The following is a 15,384-nucleotide window of genomic DNA, read 5'->3' on the forward strand; positions in this document are numbered from 1 at the left end:
GTTTCCAAATTCGTTGCCCTCGTCCTAACTCGATATTTGGTTAATTCAACTTAATAATCACAAAATTAACATTATAGATAAATAAAAAGGTTTGGTTAAAAGAAGGCCCAACTGGCTATTAAAATAAACCCCAATCAAACAAAGTTGCGCCCCAAAACAGGCTATTAATATCTATTTAGATCATCAAGACACCATAGTTTCTAAGTTCTTGGGACTCCTAGTCCTATACATTCTAACTCAGTTGGTGATTCGTTTTGGCGATGAGTAACCAAGGTCGATATCCGCCGGGGATCGGCGGTGGAGGTGGTGGGCGTGGAGGAAATATGGCTGGAAACTCTAATTTTCAGCCGAGAAATGTCCAGCAGCAATATGTTCCGAGGGGAGATCGAACGCCAAGCCACCAACAGTTCCAGAATCAACAGCAGTGGTTGAGGAGGAGCCAGTTGACGGCAGATCCCAACGTCGTTGAAGTCGAAAAAACTGTGCAGTCGGAAACTGTTGAGTCAAGGTACGATTCGTCGACTTATTGTTGACTAACTCAGATTTTTGTGGTTGCTTGTTCTTTCTAACTGATGTTTCTCTTTCGGCAAATTGTCTTAAAAATTGACCAAGGGGAGAAATTACGTTTTCATTGATATTTCTTCTCTCTAATTGATCGTTTCTAAATTAGTCATATACATAGATTTCAATGTTCTCCCTTAAATTGGTATCATACATGCTCAACTTGTCAATGAATTTTGAAAATACACGGATTGAGACAACTTTAGTAAGATTGTCTAATAGTTGATCTTTCCTAAATTAGTAAAATATGTAGATTTCAACGTTCTCCCTCAAATTGGTATCACACATGTCCAACTTGTCTAAGAATTTGGAAAATACACTGATTGAGACAACGTTAGTAAGATTGTCTAATAGTTGATCTTTTGAACGAATTTTTGTTAGTTCTACAAGTTTTTCATCCAACCTTTTCTTAATAAAAAGATCATTCCACCTCAATATGTTTTGTTCGATCATATTGAATCGTATCACATGCTTCTTAATTGTTACAAATTAATCGAATTCATTATTTAAGTGGATAATCCAACTCTTGTAGAAGCAGTTTTAACCGCAATGCCTCAAAAAGACCAAGAGCCACTCCCTTAAATTTAGGGTTTAGCACTTGAAGGTTATAAGATTTCCTCTTAGGAAATAGAAGTAACTAGATTGTCTTTCAAAAACACCTGCCTCGATGCCATTTTAGGCGTATCTGGATCTGGGCTGAATTAAGTTTCTATACACTCCGTTTCTAAATGGGATATCATCTTGGATTCACACTTAGATGAGAAAACAAAATAAAATGGTGTTTTCAAATGAAACGAAAATGCCATATTTGTTTCATTATGAATCTAGTGCTTTTGGGTTTATAAGCAGATTATATGTTAAATATTCTTTTGTTGGATTCTGTTCAGTTCTCAAGATTGGAAGGCTCGACTAAACCTTCCATCTCCAGATACTCGGTACAGAACTGAGGTATGTTTACTGGTGACATTTTTCATGTGTATGCATGAAGTGAAGTCTCTCATGGATTTTCTGAAACCCCGTTTTCAACTTCTTACTATTGGAGAGAATACTAAATGCATAATAGAGAACGTTAGAGGAGCACCCTTTATGTTTTCTTTTTTATATATATTATGAGTTTGATCCATAAGGATTAATGGGGACATAGTATATCATTTTACCCTTTTCCTCTTATTCCTCAAATTTTTGTTTTTGTTTAATAAATAAAAGACAAAGTTACCTCATGTTTGCGGACTTCGTAAATATTTGGATTAATGTAAATGGTTCTACCTTTTCAAAAAAGTAAAAGACAAATCATTATCACTTATAAAGTAGGAAAGAAAAAAGATATCTCAAGAAAAAGAATAAAATTCATCTTTATGTTTGAAAAATAAGCCAAGGAAAACAAAAATAAGAAAATTAGGATATGTAAGGATATGAGTCTTGAGTTAGTATGATTATGCTACAATCCTGGACAGTTAGGATTAGTTATCTGTCTGTTTCAATTTTTGTTATTTGCAAATCACATTTTGTTGATTTTTTTTCCCTCTTTGAGCAGTTCTAACTGAATACTTTTGTGGGTTTGGCTCATATATAAACTAAACTTACCCCCAATTACAGATATGAACAAGATTGTAAAAAGTTTAGTTTACTGTATTTGATTTTTCTTCGTCGTCTTCAATTCTAGGACTGTTAGGCGTACTAACAGTATTCTCTTCTCATCCCTGTTTCGTCTTTTTTTTGGAACCCTTGATTTCTTGTTCTCTTAACTCTTCCGTTGCCCTTTGAACAATAGATTTAGTCTTGGTCCTTGAGATAAAAAACTCTTAACCCTAGTTACTAATTTAACTCGTAACATTCTGGTATCAGAGCCAAACAGTTCTGCGATGATAGAAACTCGACAGCAAACTGAGATGAATTCTTAAAACCCTAATCGAAGGCCTGACCCAGCAATCAACTTCTATGCAAGATTTCCTGCAATAGAACATGACTGAATTGAGTAATAATATGGACAAAAAATTCAATGCCACATAAGACAGATTGACATCCATAGAAGGAGGGTCTGTTCTTGGCCAAGAACCCCGCTCCAGGGCTTTTGATGATGCTACTCACCATGACCCTCCCCGCGATAGATCCTTCCATCAACACCAACAGTATGCTGTTATACCTTGTAATAGAATTAAGTATAAATCTTGAACATAAAACGATAGAAGAATTATATTGAGATGAGGATTGAAGAATTGATGAAGGGAGAAAGAACTTTAACTGATAGGGAGAATACAATAAAGAAGAGATAGAATTTCTAACTAAATCATTTCATAACTATTCTTAACAACTAACTGTTCTATTTATACTACCACATTATAACTGCCACTTTATTCCCGCCACTATATTTAACCTTAATATCCTTTTCCCTTGTATCATTACCCTCTTCTTCAATTCGTTCGTCCGCGAACGACAATAGACAAAAGTTCTGCTGAAAGTTCCAAGCATCTGGTGGCTCTTCGAAGTTCGAACCATATAAATTGCCCAAATTGTTGCCATAGACTATCAGGTGGTTCTTCAAACCATACAAATTGTCCCACAAGATTTATCGATTGTAGCCCATAAGAACAATTACAAAACTCTGCATCAGGTGGTTCTTGAAACCATAATAAGTACTTGCATCTCATTCATGTTTTATGCCATAAAATTTTATGAAAGCAAGACCCAACTTTTTCTGGTTTCTTGAACCACGAAAACTGGAAGAGATAGAATTTCTAACTAAATCATTTCATAACTATTCTTAACAACTAACTGTTCTATTTATACTACCACATTATAACTGCCACTTTATTCCCGCCACTATATTTAACCTTAATATCCTTTTCCCTTGTATCATTACCCTCTCCTTCAATTCGTTCGTCCGCGAACGACAATAGACGAAAGTTCTGCTGAAAGTTCCAAGCATCTGGTGGCTCTTCGAAGTTCGAACCATATAAATTGCCCAAATTGTTGCCATAGACTATCGGGTGGTTCTTCAAACCATACAAATTGTCCCACAAGATTTATCGATTGTAGCCCATAAGAACAATTACAAAACTCTGCATCAGGTGGTTCTTGAAACCATAATAAGTACTTGCATCTCATTCATGTTTTATGCCATAAAATTTTATGAAAGCAAGACCCAACTTTTTCTGATTTCTTGAACCACGAAAACTGGACGCAACTTGAACTTGGCGCTAAGTATGCTTGAGAAATTGGATCAAAAGCCAACATCCTATCTTCAAGGCCCAAAACATTTTCAAACATTTCTTCAATTTCAGCTTCTCCCAAGTCACCCCGATAATGATCATCCTTTTCAACGTGGGTTGCCTTTGTCTTCTCTCGGTCATTGTACACTAGGGAGATTTGCAAATGAATAAACGAAGAACATGAATTATCATAAATTTCTTCATCAAAATTGAGATTATCGTGTTTTGTATCATCAGTACGTGGACTTTCCATTTCTTTTTCATAACAAAAGTCGTCGAGAGGAGGCGCGTCTTCCACTTGAGGACAATCGTCATCAAAAGGGGTTTCATCTTTGTTAGGAGCCGGCTGTATCAATGGGGAAGGCGCTGATTGTCCCACATCTTCTACATGTTGATAGTAATCTTCCACTAACTCATCGGATTCGAAGATCAATTTTTGACGATCATTTTTCCACTTTTGCCTTGTTATTTCTTCATCGGCCTCTTGTTTCCGCCTTTTTATTTCGTCAGCGATCCTCCATGATTTTAACAAGTCGGTTATTTGTTGACACTGTTCCGCGATTAACTCCACGGTTCTGGCTGCACTTTCTTTTGTATATTTCGGAGATAGTCCCTTCCACATGACCAAAACTCACGTCGCAATAGTTGTTTCAGCTCTTTCCACGTCAATCCTTTGCTGAGAGTTTTCATGACCACATGTTCCCTAAGCCATCGTAATGCCTTTTCCTTCATGTGAGTTGTCGCAAGATGCACCTCGTCTTCTTCAAGCGTAATGTTAATCCGAAAAAATCTTTCTGCCTCATAAATCCAGTCTTCGACATCTTCAACTTTTTCTCCAAAGAATTTAGGAAAAATCATTTTCAAATCAACCACACCCTAATTTTAATTGACCTTTTTTCTGAAAGTAACAAAATATTAAATAAAGTTACTGCCGCAAGAGTCTGCTGCAAGAGTCGTAAGGAGCAGGTATTGAGCTTGAGCAACTACAGCAGTAAGATGGTATGGAGATGGAGCAGTAAGATGGATGGTGTAAGGAGCAGAGAGTTTGGTACCTTCTGTTCTCTTTTAATAGCTGTCAGATTTTCTCTCTTTAATTACTTCCCCACGATTGGAACAGAATACAAAAATTCTTAGTGATGATCTAATACCTTCAAACAAATAGGCATGTGCTGGAATCTTTTTCTTTCGTCTTCAGCCTTCGATGAACAAATCAAACTCAGTCTTCCATCCATCGCCCGAAATCGAAAACCGCCGGAACTATCAAAGTCAGTCGTAATGGAGCTTTACGGTTTGTATCCTTACTTATCTCTACAATCTTAATTGTGTTGCCACAGTTTCAAGATCGGAAGTTCAAGTTGCCTGAATATGACGATTCCTTCTTTAAACGAACGTCGTCTTCACTTCTTCTTTTTCTCCGACTAGCCGGAAACTCCACACGTAGTCCGATCCATCAACAAGTCCGATCCATCAACAAGTCCGATCCATCAACAAGTTCGATCCATCAACAAGTACGATCCATGAACAATAATGATCCAATTCTCCTTTTAACTCTTACTGATTTCACTTGTGAACGGTTTCTATGCACGACTAAGGAAATTGAATCACATCCAAGTCTGTTTCAGCTATATACCTCATAGTACACACCATTTTGCCAAGAACGAGCTCTGATACCACTGTTATACCTTGTAGTAGAATTAGGTATAAATCTTGAATATAAAACGATAGAAGAATTATATTGAGATGAGGATTGAAAAATTGATGAAGGGAGAAAGAACCCTAACTGATAGGGAGAATACAATAAGGAAGAGATAGAATTTTTAACTAAATCATTTCATAACTATTCTTAACAACTAACTGTTCTATTTATACTACCACATTATAACTACTACTTTATTCCCGCCACTATATTTAACCCTAATATCATTTTCCCTTTTATCATATGCTCCTCCAACCCGGCTTATCAATGTTGATTTCCCTCGGTTCGATGGAACAGATGTGGAGGGCTGACTTATATTTATTGAGCAGTTCTTTAGGGTGGATAGGACTACTGATGCAACTAAACTTGACATTGCTCCCATACACTTTACTAGTGATACCATAATGTGGTATGAGTCATATCTTCAGCAACACAACCATAGAGAAGCCATGACGTGGGACGTGTTCAAAAGAGACATTTTGGTGCAGTCCGGTCCTTCCATACATGACACCCCATGAGACAATTGATGAACCTGAAACAAATCAGTTTTGTCCAAGATTACAATTTCTGGTACATGTCAATTTCCTAAAAACTGTATACTATGCCCTGGGAGTATGTTATAGACTGCTACCTGTCCGGATTGAGGGAGGAAATTGCAAATTTGATTAGGCTGCGGTTTCTCGGATCATTAAATGAAGTCATGTCAATGGCCAAGGTCCAAGAAGCGACATACATGTCATTGTTGAGCAGTGGGCATTTGTACAGCGTTGAGCCATCACGGCTCAACAAGCCATCCAATGTTAACACGGCCTGGACAAACACCAATCGGACCACCGATCTCAAGCCAAGTCCCTCCTATGCGTCTTCTTCCAGCATAAACCAGGGACACATGAAGCAAATAGACCCGTGTAATGGATGAAAAGAGGGGAAAGACTTCTGTTTCACTTGCAATGATAAATGAGAACCCAACCACATGTGTAAATCAAAGTTATTCATGATCTCGACTAATGACCAAAAAGACTTACTAGGTTTCCAAGAAGCCACCCCAAAGCCATTCTTGATAATCCTCTTTCTTTGCAGCCTGATGTAGTGGAAGAGCCTGCCATTTCCTTGAATGCATTGACTAGTTTTAATAATTTTCAGACATTCCAGGGTCACTTACCAGTGGTGATCCTAATTGATAGGAACAGCACTCATAAATCCATAAATAGCAGGATTATGAAGAAAAAAATAAGCCATGATACCCTGCCCACCCAGGTGTTGTCGGTTTGAGTGGCAGATGACTCCAACATATTTTGCTCCAGCATTTGTCAAGACTTGAAATGGTCAATGGAGGGAAATGATTACCAAACAGATATGAATGTGCTTACCATGACAAGGTACGATATTGTGCTAGGTATTGAGTGACTGATTACTTTAGGTTTTCATCCTGGAATATTGAAAAGATGACCCTCTCTTTTGAAAAACAAGGGAGAGCCACTGTCTTGCAGGGTATACCTCATGCACAGATCAACAACCTGTTACAAGGCAACCAACTGGAGAAGTTATTAAAGAAATGCAGTGTTGCTGCCATGGTGCAAATAAGGAGTAAGCATGAATGCCAATTTGTTTCACTTACCACAAAGGCATTAGAAGAGATTCCTGAGGATCTCCAGTGACTGCTCAATGACTTCAACACTCAATTCCAGCAACCCAAATACATACCACCAGTCAGGAACAACATCATCGAATCCCACTAAAGGAAAACACGAAAGCTGTGTGCCTGTGTTCATAATGGTACCCTGCCCTACAAAAGACAAAAAATGAGCAATTAGTTAATGATATGCTGGACAAGGAAGTAATTAGGAGTGACGACTCTTTTGTTGCCCCTGTGGTGCTGGTCTGGAAGGACTTTTCCTGGATTTTCGATGACATCCTATTGTATAGTCTGAGCTGGAATGAGTTCTTCTTCTACCTGCACCAAGTCCGGACAACATTGCAACAACAAAGGTTATTGTTCAACAAAAGAAAATGTAGCTTAGGGTGTAGACAAATATCCTACCTGGGCCATATACTGAATGAAAATGGAGTGACTACTGATCCGAAAAAGCTCGAGGCAATGAGGCAATGGCCGGTTCGGTTATTGTTCAACAAAAGAAAATGTAGCTTAGGGTTTAGACAAATATCCTACCTGGGCCATATACTGAATGAAAATGGAGTGACTACTGATCTGAAAAAGCTCGAGGCAATGAGGCAATGGCCGGTTCCGCAATCAGTAAAACAATTGAAAGGATGTTATCGAAGGCTTATCAATGATTGCGGTTCCATAGCCCGACCCCTTACTGCCTTGTTGAAAATAACTCAGAACCGCATTAAACAGTTGCAGAACAGCAAGAGAAAAGAGTTCACTTTTGAGATTGGAGGTTGGGCATTGGAGGCAGACCAGGCCAAGGTTTCTTCGTCGAAGACAACGAATATTTGAAGGGGGGAGATAATGCAACAATCCTGGACAGTTAGGGTTGGTTATCTGTCTGTTTCAATTTCTGTTATTTGCAAACCACATTTTATGAAATCTCTTTTCCCTCTTTGAGCAGTTCTAACTGAATACTTTTGTGGATTTGGCTCATATATAAGCCGAACTCACCCCAATTACAGATATGAATAAGATTGCGAAAAGTTTAGCTTACTGTATTTTTATTTTCCTTCGTCGTCTTCAATTCCCGGACTATTAGGCGTACTAACAGTATTCTCTCTCATCCATGTTTCGTCTTCTTTTTTTGGAACCCTTGATTTCTTGTTCTCCTAACTCTTCTGCTGCCCTTTGAACAACAAATTTAGTCTTGGTCCTAGAGATCAAAACTCTTAACTCTAGTTACTGATTTAACTCGTAACAAATTATTCATATATTTTCTCCTGTTTCTACTATTTAAATCAGAGCATGTTACAATCGATTGTTTGTGATCTTTAGAACACTCTTTTCTTTCGGTCTAGATCTCGTACACAATTGCAACAAGAGCATTTAGGATTTTTGAGTGCAAACTCTTATCTTTGATGTTCACTATGGTCCATTATTTGACTCTCTACACTCTAGACCTGTTCAACTTAAACATTTCATAACACTCTTTCATAAAGACAAAATGAGAACAAACAATAAAATAGGAGATTATCAATGTATTCTATAAGCAAAAAATGTATGACTCTGTATCCTTAGTCATTAGTCTGTCATGAAAGGCAACCCAAATTATAAACTTTAGAAGATCAGACAGCCTTTCTCCAATTTATAGCTATATGATGTATATTAACTTCTGATTTATTTCTGTGGACTTTTTTCTTCTAGGATGTGACAGCTACCAAAGGAAATGAATTTGAGGACTATTTTCTAAAACGTGAGCTTCTAATGGGAATCTATGAGAAGGGGTTTGAAAGACCATCTCCTATTCAAGAGGAAAGCATCCCCATTGCTCTAACTGGAATTGATATCCTTGCTAGAGCTAAAAATGGAACTGGGAAAACAGCTGCCTTTTGCATTCCTGCCTTGGAGAAGATTGATCCTGATAATAATGTCATTCAAGGTTTTGTTCTGAAACAAGGAGTAATAATATATATACATATATTTTCCTCAAAAACAAAAAGGAAAAGGAAAAAAGAAGATTTCTTGACTTTGATGATGTTCAGTTTCTTTAATGTGCAGTTGTCATACTTGTTCCAACAAGAGAGCTAGCCTTGCAGACATCTCAAGTTTGTAAAGAGCTTGGGAAACATTTGAAAATTCAAGTCATGGTTTCAACAGGAGGAACTAGCTTAAAAGACGATATTATGCGCTTATACCAACCAGTTCACCTGCTAGTTGGAACTCCAGGAAGAATATTGGATCTTGCAAAGAAGGGTATCTGTGTTTTAAAAGATTGCTCAATGCTTATCATGGACGAGGTTCTTAATCTTTCTTTCTTATCATCAAATATTGTTGTGTATCAAGTTTTTTTTTTTTAGTTTTTTCTGTCTCTTGGATGGATTTGTATTTTTGTGAAGTTAATGATGACATTCAAGTTTTTCAGGCAGATAAGCTTTTATCTCCGGAGTTTCAACCTTCATTGGAGCATCTTATAAGTTTCTTACCTGCAAATAGGCAAGTACTGATGTTTTCAGCTACATTTCCTGTTACTGTAAAGGATTTTAAAGAGAGATACTTGAGGAAGCCATATGTTATTAACCTCATGGATGAACTTACCCTCAAGGGTATAACACAATATTATGCGTTTGTTGAAGAGAGACAAAAAATTCACTGCCTCAACACCCTCTTCTCAAAGGTTTTTCTCTTTCTTTCTTTAGATTTTTATTTTCTGATTTTTGGGACTCTCACTTGATGCTTTTATTTTGCAGCTTCAAATAAACCAGTCCATCATTTTCTGCAATTCAGTGAACCGAGTAGAATTGTTGGCGAAGAAAATTACTGAACTTGGGTATTCCTGCTTCTATATTCATGCTAAGATGCTTCAAGATCACCGGAACAGAGTGTTTCATGATTTCCGTAATGGCGCTTGCAGAAATCTTGTGTGCACTGGTATGTTTGTCGCATTATTTTGTTATACTTTGAAGTAGAATTATGTATAAATTTTGAACATAAAAGATAAAAGAATTATATTGAGATGAGTAATGAAGAATTATGGAGGGAGATAGAACCCTAACTGTTAGGTGAATATAATGGGGATGAGAGAGAACATGAACTAACAGAAGAGTTTAACAAATTGATCAATAGTTTTCCTTCCAGTTTGGCTGATATTTGAGTGCTTAGCCTTAACTGTTTTTCCCGTCAGAATCAGTTCCTGTCAGGCCCAACTGTTTCTGCTGCTAATAATTGTTTCCGTCCTTTCCGTCTTTATTCAATTAACATCCACCTTAGTGCATTAACCTTAGATCCTTTCCCCGTGTATCATTACCCTCTCATTCAAGTCGTTCGTCCGCGAACGACAATAGACGAAGATTCAGTTGAAACTCCAAAACATCTGGTGGCTCTTCGAACCATATGAATTGCTGGAATTGCTTCCTTAGCTATCGGGTGGTTCCTCAAACCATAGGAAGTATCTGCAACTCATCAAAGAGTTATTACAACTTCTTCGAATATAACTTTTATTATCGGGTGGTTCTTCAAACCACAAAAAGTATCACACTTTTTGCCTTGAATCAAGACATGATTGAAACATAGGGTCGTTGGCCAAGAGTTGGTCAAGATTTGGTCATCGAGACTTTCAAATGCATCAGCTGTCAAAGCAAATTGAGCTATGCCTCGGTCAACTTGTCCACAATCGTATGTATCAACGTATGTCGATTGCAGTTCCTGTTCGTTAATCACCGATAGTGGCATCTCGTTTCCCAAGTCTAATTTTGGGATTTGTAAGGAAATATCCGACAATTTTGCAGTATTGCATATCTCTTCTCCAAACCCAATATTGTCACATTTTGTCTCGTATACCTCTTGAGTCTCCACTTTTACTTCATCAACACTGGTTTGTTGGGCCACTTGAAGAACCAGACTTGAGCTCTTCAATTCGTCAAAATAGTTATGATGTTTTTTCTCTAAAACATTCGTTGATTGTTGAAGTGTTTCACCCTTAACATTTTCCTCTTATAGCATAATCACCTTCTGCATTGCGGTTAACATTTCTTCCATTCGGTCAAGTCGTTTATCATTTCGATCTAATCTTTTATCATTTTCTTTGAACTTCAAACAAGTCTCTTTTAGCTCGTTTTTCGTTTCGAGTTCGTTATTTCCAACTAATTTGAGTTCTTGGGCAGCTTGCACTTAAAAAAAGATCCTCTCTTTCCTTAAGAAAATATTTAGTTAGAACAAAAGTATATCCAAACAGTGAGCAACCAAAACTGATGGGGAGATACAGTTCCATCTATATGCTATCCACCTTCCCTGTTTTTAGACGAGCGCTGACTCTCTGGTGTCTGTGACAATCGGGACGAAATCGAAAAACAGAAACGATGTTGGCGGTCGTTAGGTTTAACAAAGACTGATTACAATCACATAAGTGATCGCTATCGTGTGAATATCGTGAACTCAAGATTAGAGATCGCACCAAAAGAATATACAGTTCTGCGACAATCTTCATCCTATGCAGCACTTCTTCTTGAGTGATTCAATTAGGATTCTTGTGAACTGTTTCTAAGCAGCGGCACTTCTTCTTCTTCTTGAGTGATTCAATTATGATTCTTGTAAACTGTTTCTAAGCAGAGACTACGGAGTTAATTTCATACCGATGACTCAAACACAAATCCGCTTCGGCTATAAACCTCAATTTGTACACACTATTTTTCCACGAACGAGCTCTGATGCCACTGTTATACCTTTAGGTAGAATTAGGTATAAATCTTTTAACATAAAAGATAAAAGAATTATATTGAGATGAGTAGTGAAGAATTAATGGAGGGAGATAGAACCCTAATTGTTAGGTGAATACAATGGAGATGAGAGAGAACAAGAATTAATCGAAGAGTTTAACAAATTGATCAATAGTTTTCCTTCCAGTTTGGCTGATATTTGAGTGCTTAGCCTTAACTGTTTTTCCCACCAGAATCAGTTCTTGTCAGGCCCAACTGTTTCTGTTATTAATAACTGTTGCCGTCCTTTCCGTCTTCAATTAACTACTACTAGTAGCTGTAACATCCACCTTAGTGCATTAGCCTTAATATCCTTTCCCCGAGTATCATATTTCTCTTCTTCTATGTGGTTTCCACTTGTACACAAAATTGCGCTCTGATTCTTCATGCTTATTCTATAAGCTTGATCAACTTATAGTTTTCCTTAAGAGGCATATTCAAGCCTAGAAATTGACAGTCATTTTATGTGTTTTCTATTTATACTGCTAATTCAACAAACCCTAAAAAACTTACAAATGGGCTTAAGTCATCATGCCCAATCTTCTAAATCCTAATATATATTTTTTGGTCATGAAGTATGATTTGTATTAACTATTGAAATCCTTTCAAAAAAAAGTATTGAAAATTAGAAGAAGCTCAACTTTTGTCACACAATTATCTTATTATTCATTGCTTCCTTGGTACCTTATCCTGATTGCAATTTAACCCCTTGATTGTTCAACAGTCTTCTCTTAAACTGCACTTTTTTTTATGCTAGATTCGATTCCCGAACTTTTGGTTTCATTATACTTTTTGGATAATGGCTATTTTTTCTCCCTAATTTTTCAAGATTCCATCTAATGGGTATTTTTCAAGTTTAACTAAGTTGGATTTTGCTCCCTATAGTAAACTCTGATTGGTATTGCTCCTTAACATTTTTAAAACGTCAGATTTTGCTTCATGTTAACATAGATAACTTCACGTCATCAAGTCAGTTCCACATGACTTATTCTAGATTTTTTTTATAAAGTTCACTGTGTAAAACTACATAAAAGGTTAATTTAAAAAATCCTTCAAAAGGAAAACGTGACAAAGCAACACACTGGAGAAACAAAAAATCCTTTTTTTTACTTTTTCTAAGCCAAGGTGGGATTTGTAAGGGAAAGTCCAGTCCAAATCAACAGGTCACTTATTTGGTGGCATTAAGTTCTCTGGTTACACAGGAAGCAAAATCAGTTTTTTTGGTAAGTTCAGATCAATATGAGTCGAGTCTACAATAGGGAGTAAAATCGGGCATAGTTAAAAGTACAAAATACCCATTATAGGGAGTAAAATTAGTCCTAGTAAAAAGTGCAAAATTACCCATTATCTATAATTCATTTGATTTGTTTGGAATTGCAGATCTCTTTACAAGGGGGATTGACATCCAAGCAGTAAATGTAGTAATCAATTTCGACTTCCCTAAGAACGCAGAAACTTATCTCCATAGGGTAATAACACCCATTATTATTTCACTTGTTAGTTATTTCCTAAATGAATTTTCTAATTTCTCTTTCGCCTTCCCTTCTAGGTTGGACGATCGGGGAGGTATGGGCATCTAGGCTTAGCCGTGAATCTTATAACTTACGAGGACCGGTTCAATCTGTATGTTCTCTTATCCCTTAAAATTATAGAATCGGTTTAGTTTTACAAATCCAAAATAGACCTTTTAATAAGTTTTCTTCATCTTCACCAGGCATAGGATTGAACAAGAACTTGGAACTGAGATTAAGCAAATCCCTCCTCACATTGATCAGACTATCTACTGCACTTGAAGAACCCAAAAAGGCAGGTTTGGTGCCTTTTTAAAAGTTATTATATAATAACCCAAAAAGGCTATAGTTTTGGGTATGGAAACTAAAATTGTGTTATATATTATTATTGTTATTGTGATTGTGATTGGAGTGGTAAAATTGTTAATAGTGGGAAGTGTTATTGGTATTTTAGGCATAGAGAGTTAGAGTGTCGGTGAAGGAAACACAAGTGGGACAAAAGACCAAGATCTCTCTATTCTGGGTCATCTTTTTGACTGCATTTATTATTTTACATTGAATTCAGAGTATGTACATACTTAACATCATTTCTGGCTTGAGTGGGCCACTCCAAGATTTATGCCTTTGTTTATTAGTTAATACTCTAATATCTCATTTTGTTAAATTCTTATCATTTTAGGTAGTTTTAACAAGGATGGTACTAAATCTACCCTTTAAGAAATTATAAAAATGTCATAAGAGCTCAAGTTTTATATGGGAAGTTATGAAAGTGATTTGTTGTTTTAACCTCTCATTTTGTTAAATTCACAAGTATTTTAGGTAATTTTAAGAAGAATGATGTAAAATTACTTTTTAAGATATACTTAAAAGAAAATGTCAAATTTGTTTTGGGGTATAACTAATGTCAAATAAAATCTTGGGTTTAATTTAAAATTTATGTTTTCAAAAAGGGTTAAAGAGAATTAATTAACTTTTTATGATTTTAAATTTATAATGGTAAGATTTATAATTGTAGAGTTTATAAATAATTTTAATTTTGTGATTTATAGGAGAAAAAGTAAATTTAAAGATATATTATTTGTCGAGATGAATGAATTTATGAAATTGACTGTAGATATGATTTTTTAATGTTATTGGTTTATTATTATTATTTTTAATTAATTTTATACTTAATTATATATATATATATATATATATATATATATATAATAATAATAATATAAAACTACTATTTTCTTTTAAAAAAAATTCCACTTAAAAGTTTACTAATCAATGGATTCTATGTTAAATATTAATTTTTACTGTTTAATCTAAAATTTAGTAAAAATAAAAATAAATATTAATGAACTGATTTGAAAATTTCTCTTCTTTAGATTTTTTTCTTATATATCTATTTTTATTTTATTTGGATGAACTGAATGAATTTTTTTTTTAATTTTTAATAAATAGATTAATAGATTTTAGAATTTGATTGTTAAATGTTATTGCAGATATATCTTAACACTCTTTGAAAGATTGTTGTTGCTGGTTAGAGGCCATAATCAGCTCCATGATCTGATTGGCCATGTTTGTCTTCAACTTCCTTGAATATGTTTATTTTAGGTAATATAGAGTTATGTTAACTTCAAAATTTTATAATATGTGTAATTATTTTGTCATAGCTCCTCTAAAAGAAACAAATGACTATTGGAGGATTTGTTGTAATGGTGGTCTGAATTAGTAACGTATTGCGGTTGGTATCAATTGTTGGCATCAATTTTTACATGAACAGTTATAATGGTAAATACCATTATGCATGTCATTTTTAGGCTATTGCTCTATTTTATTAACTGCATATGGATGTACCATAGTCAAAAGGGCTCAAATCTATAAAATTTCTTTGTTTTATTGACATATAAACATTTATTTGTTTTGTTTTTCTACTTAGTATACATTAGATCCAAGTTCCCTCTCAATACATATTACTATATCATTTTCTTTTATATTCTACATAGATGGCATACATAGATGACATACGTGCATACCTAATATGGAGAAATTGATA

General features: G+C 35.5%; 1 protein-coding gene across 2 annotated transcripts; it reads left to right on the forward strand.

Moving 5' to 3' along the window:
* The first annotated feature begins 177 nt into the window (after positions 1-177).
* Positions 178-13,927, forward strand: LOC124919540 (DEAD-box ATP-dependent RNA helicase 8-like). 2 transcript variants are annotated; one of them, XM_047459800.1, is made up of 10 exons: positions 178-508; positions 1,449-1,509; positions 8,783-9,017; positions 9,137-9,375; positions 9,501-9,752; positions 9,826-10,006; positions 13,210-13,298; positions 13,379-13,452; positions 13,544-13,635; positions 13,795-13,927. In XM_047459800.1, exons 1-9 carry the CDS (start codon positions 261-263, stop codon positions 13,620-13,622), a joined length of 1,458 nt encoding a protein of 485 aa, XP_047315756.1. In that variant the 5' UTR covers positions 178-260; the 3' UTR covers positions 13,623-13,635; positions 13,795-13,927. The 2 variants fall into 2 exon arrangements, with proteins under 2 accessions (XP_047315756.1, XP_047315755.1); XM_047459799.1 differs by having other exon boundaries at positions 13,544-13,927.
* Positions 13,928-15,384: the final 1,457 nt, after the last annotated feature.

This window comes from Impatiens glandulifera, chromosome 1, assembly GCF_907164915.1.
Source record: "Impatiens glandulifera chromosome 1, dImpGla2.1, whole genome shotgun sequence".
Lineage (NCBI taxonomy): Eukaryota > Viridiplantae > Streptophyta > Magnoliopsida > Ericales > Balsaminaceae > Impatiens > Impatiens glandulifera.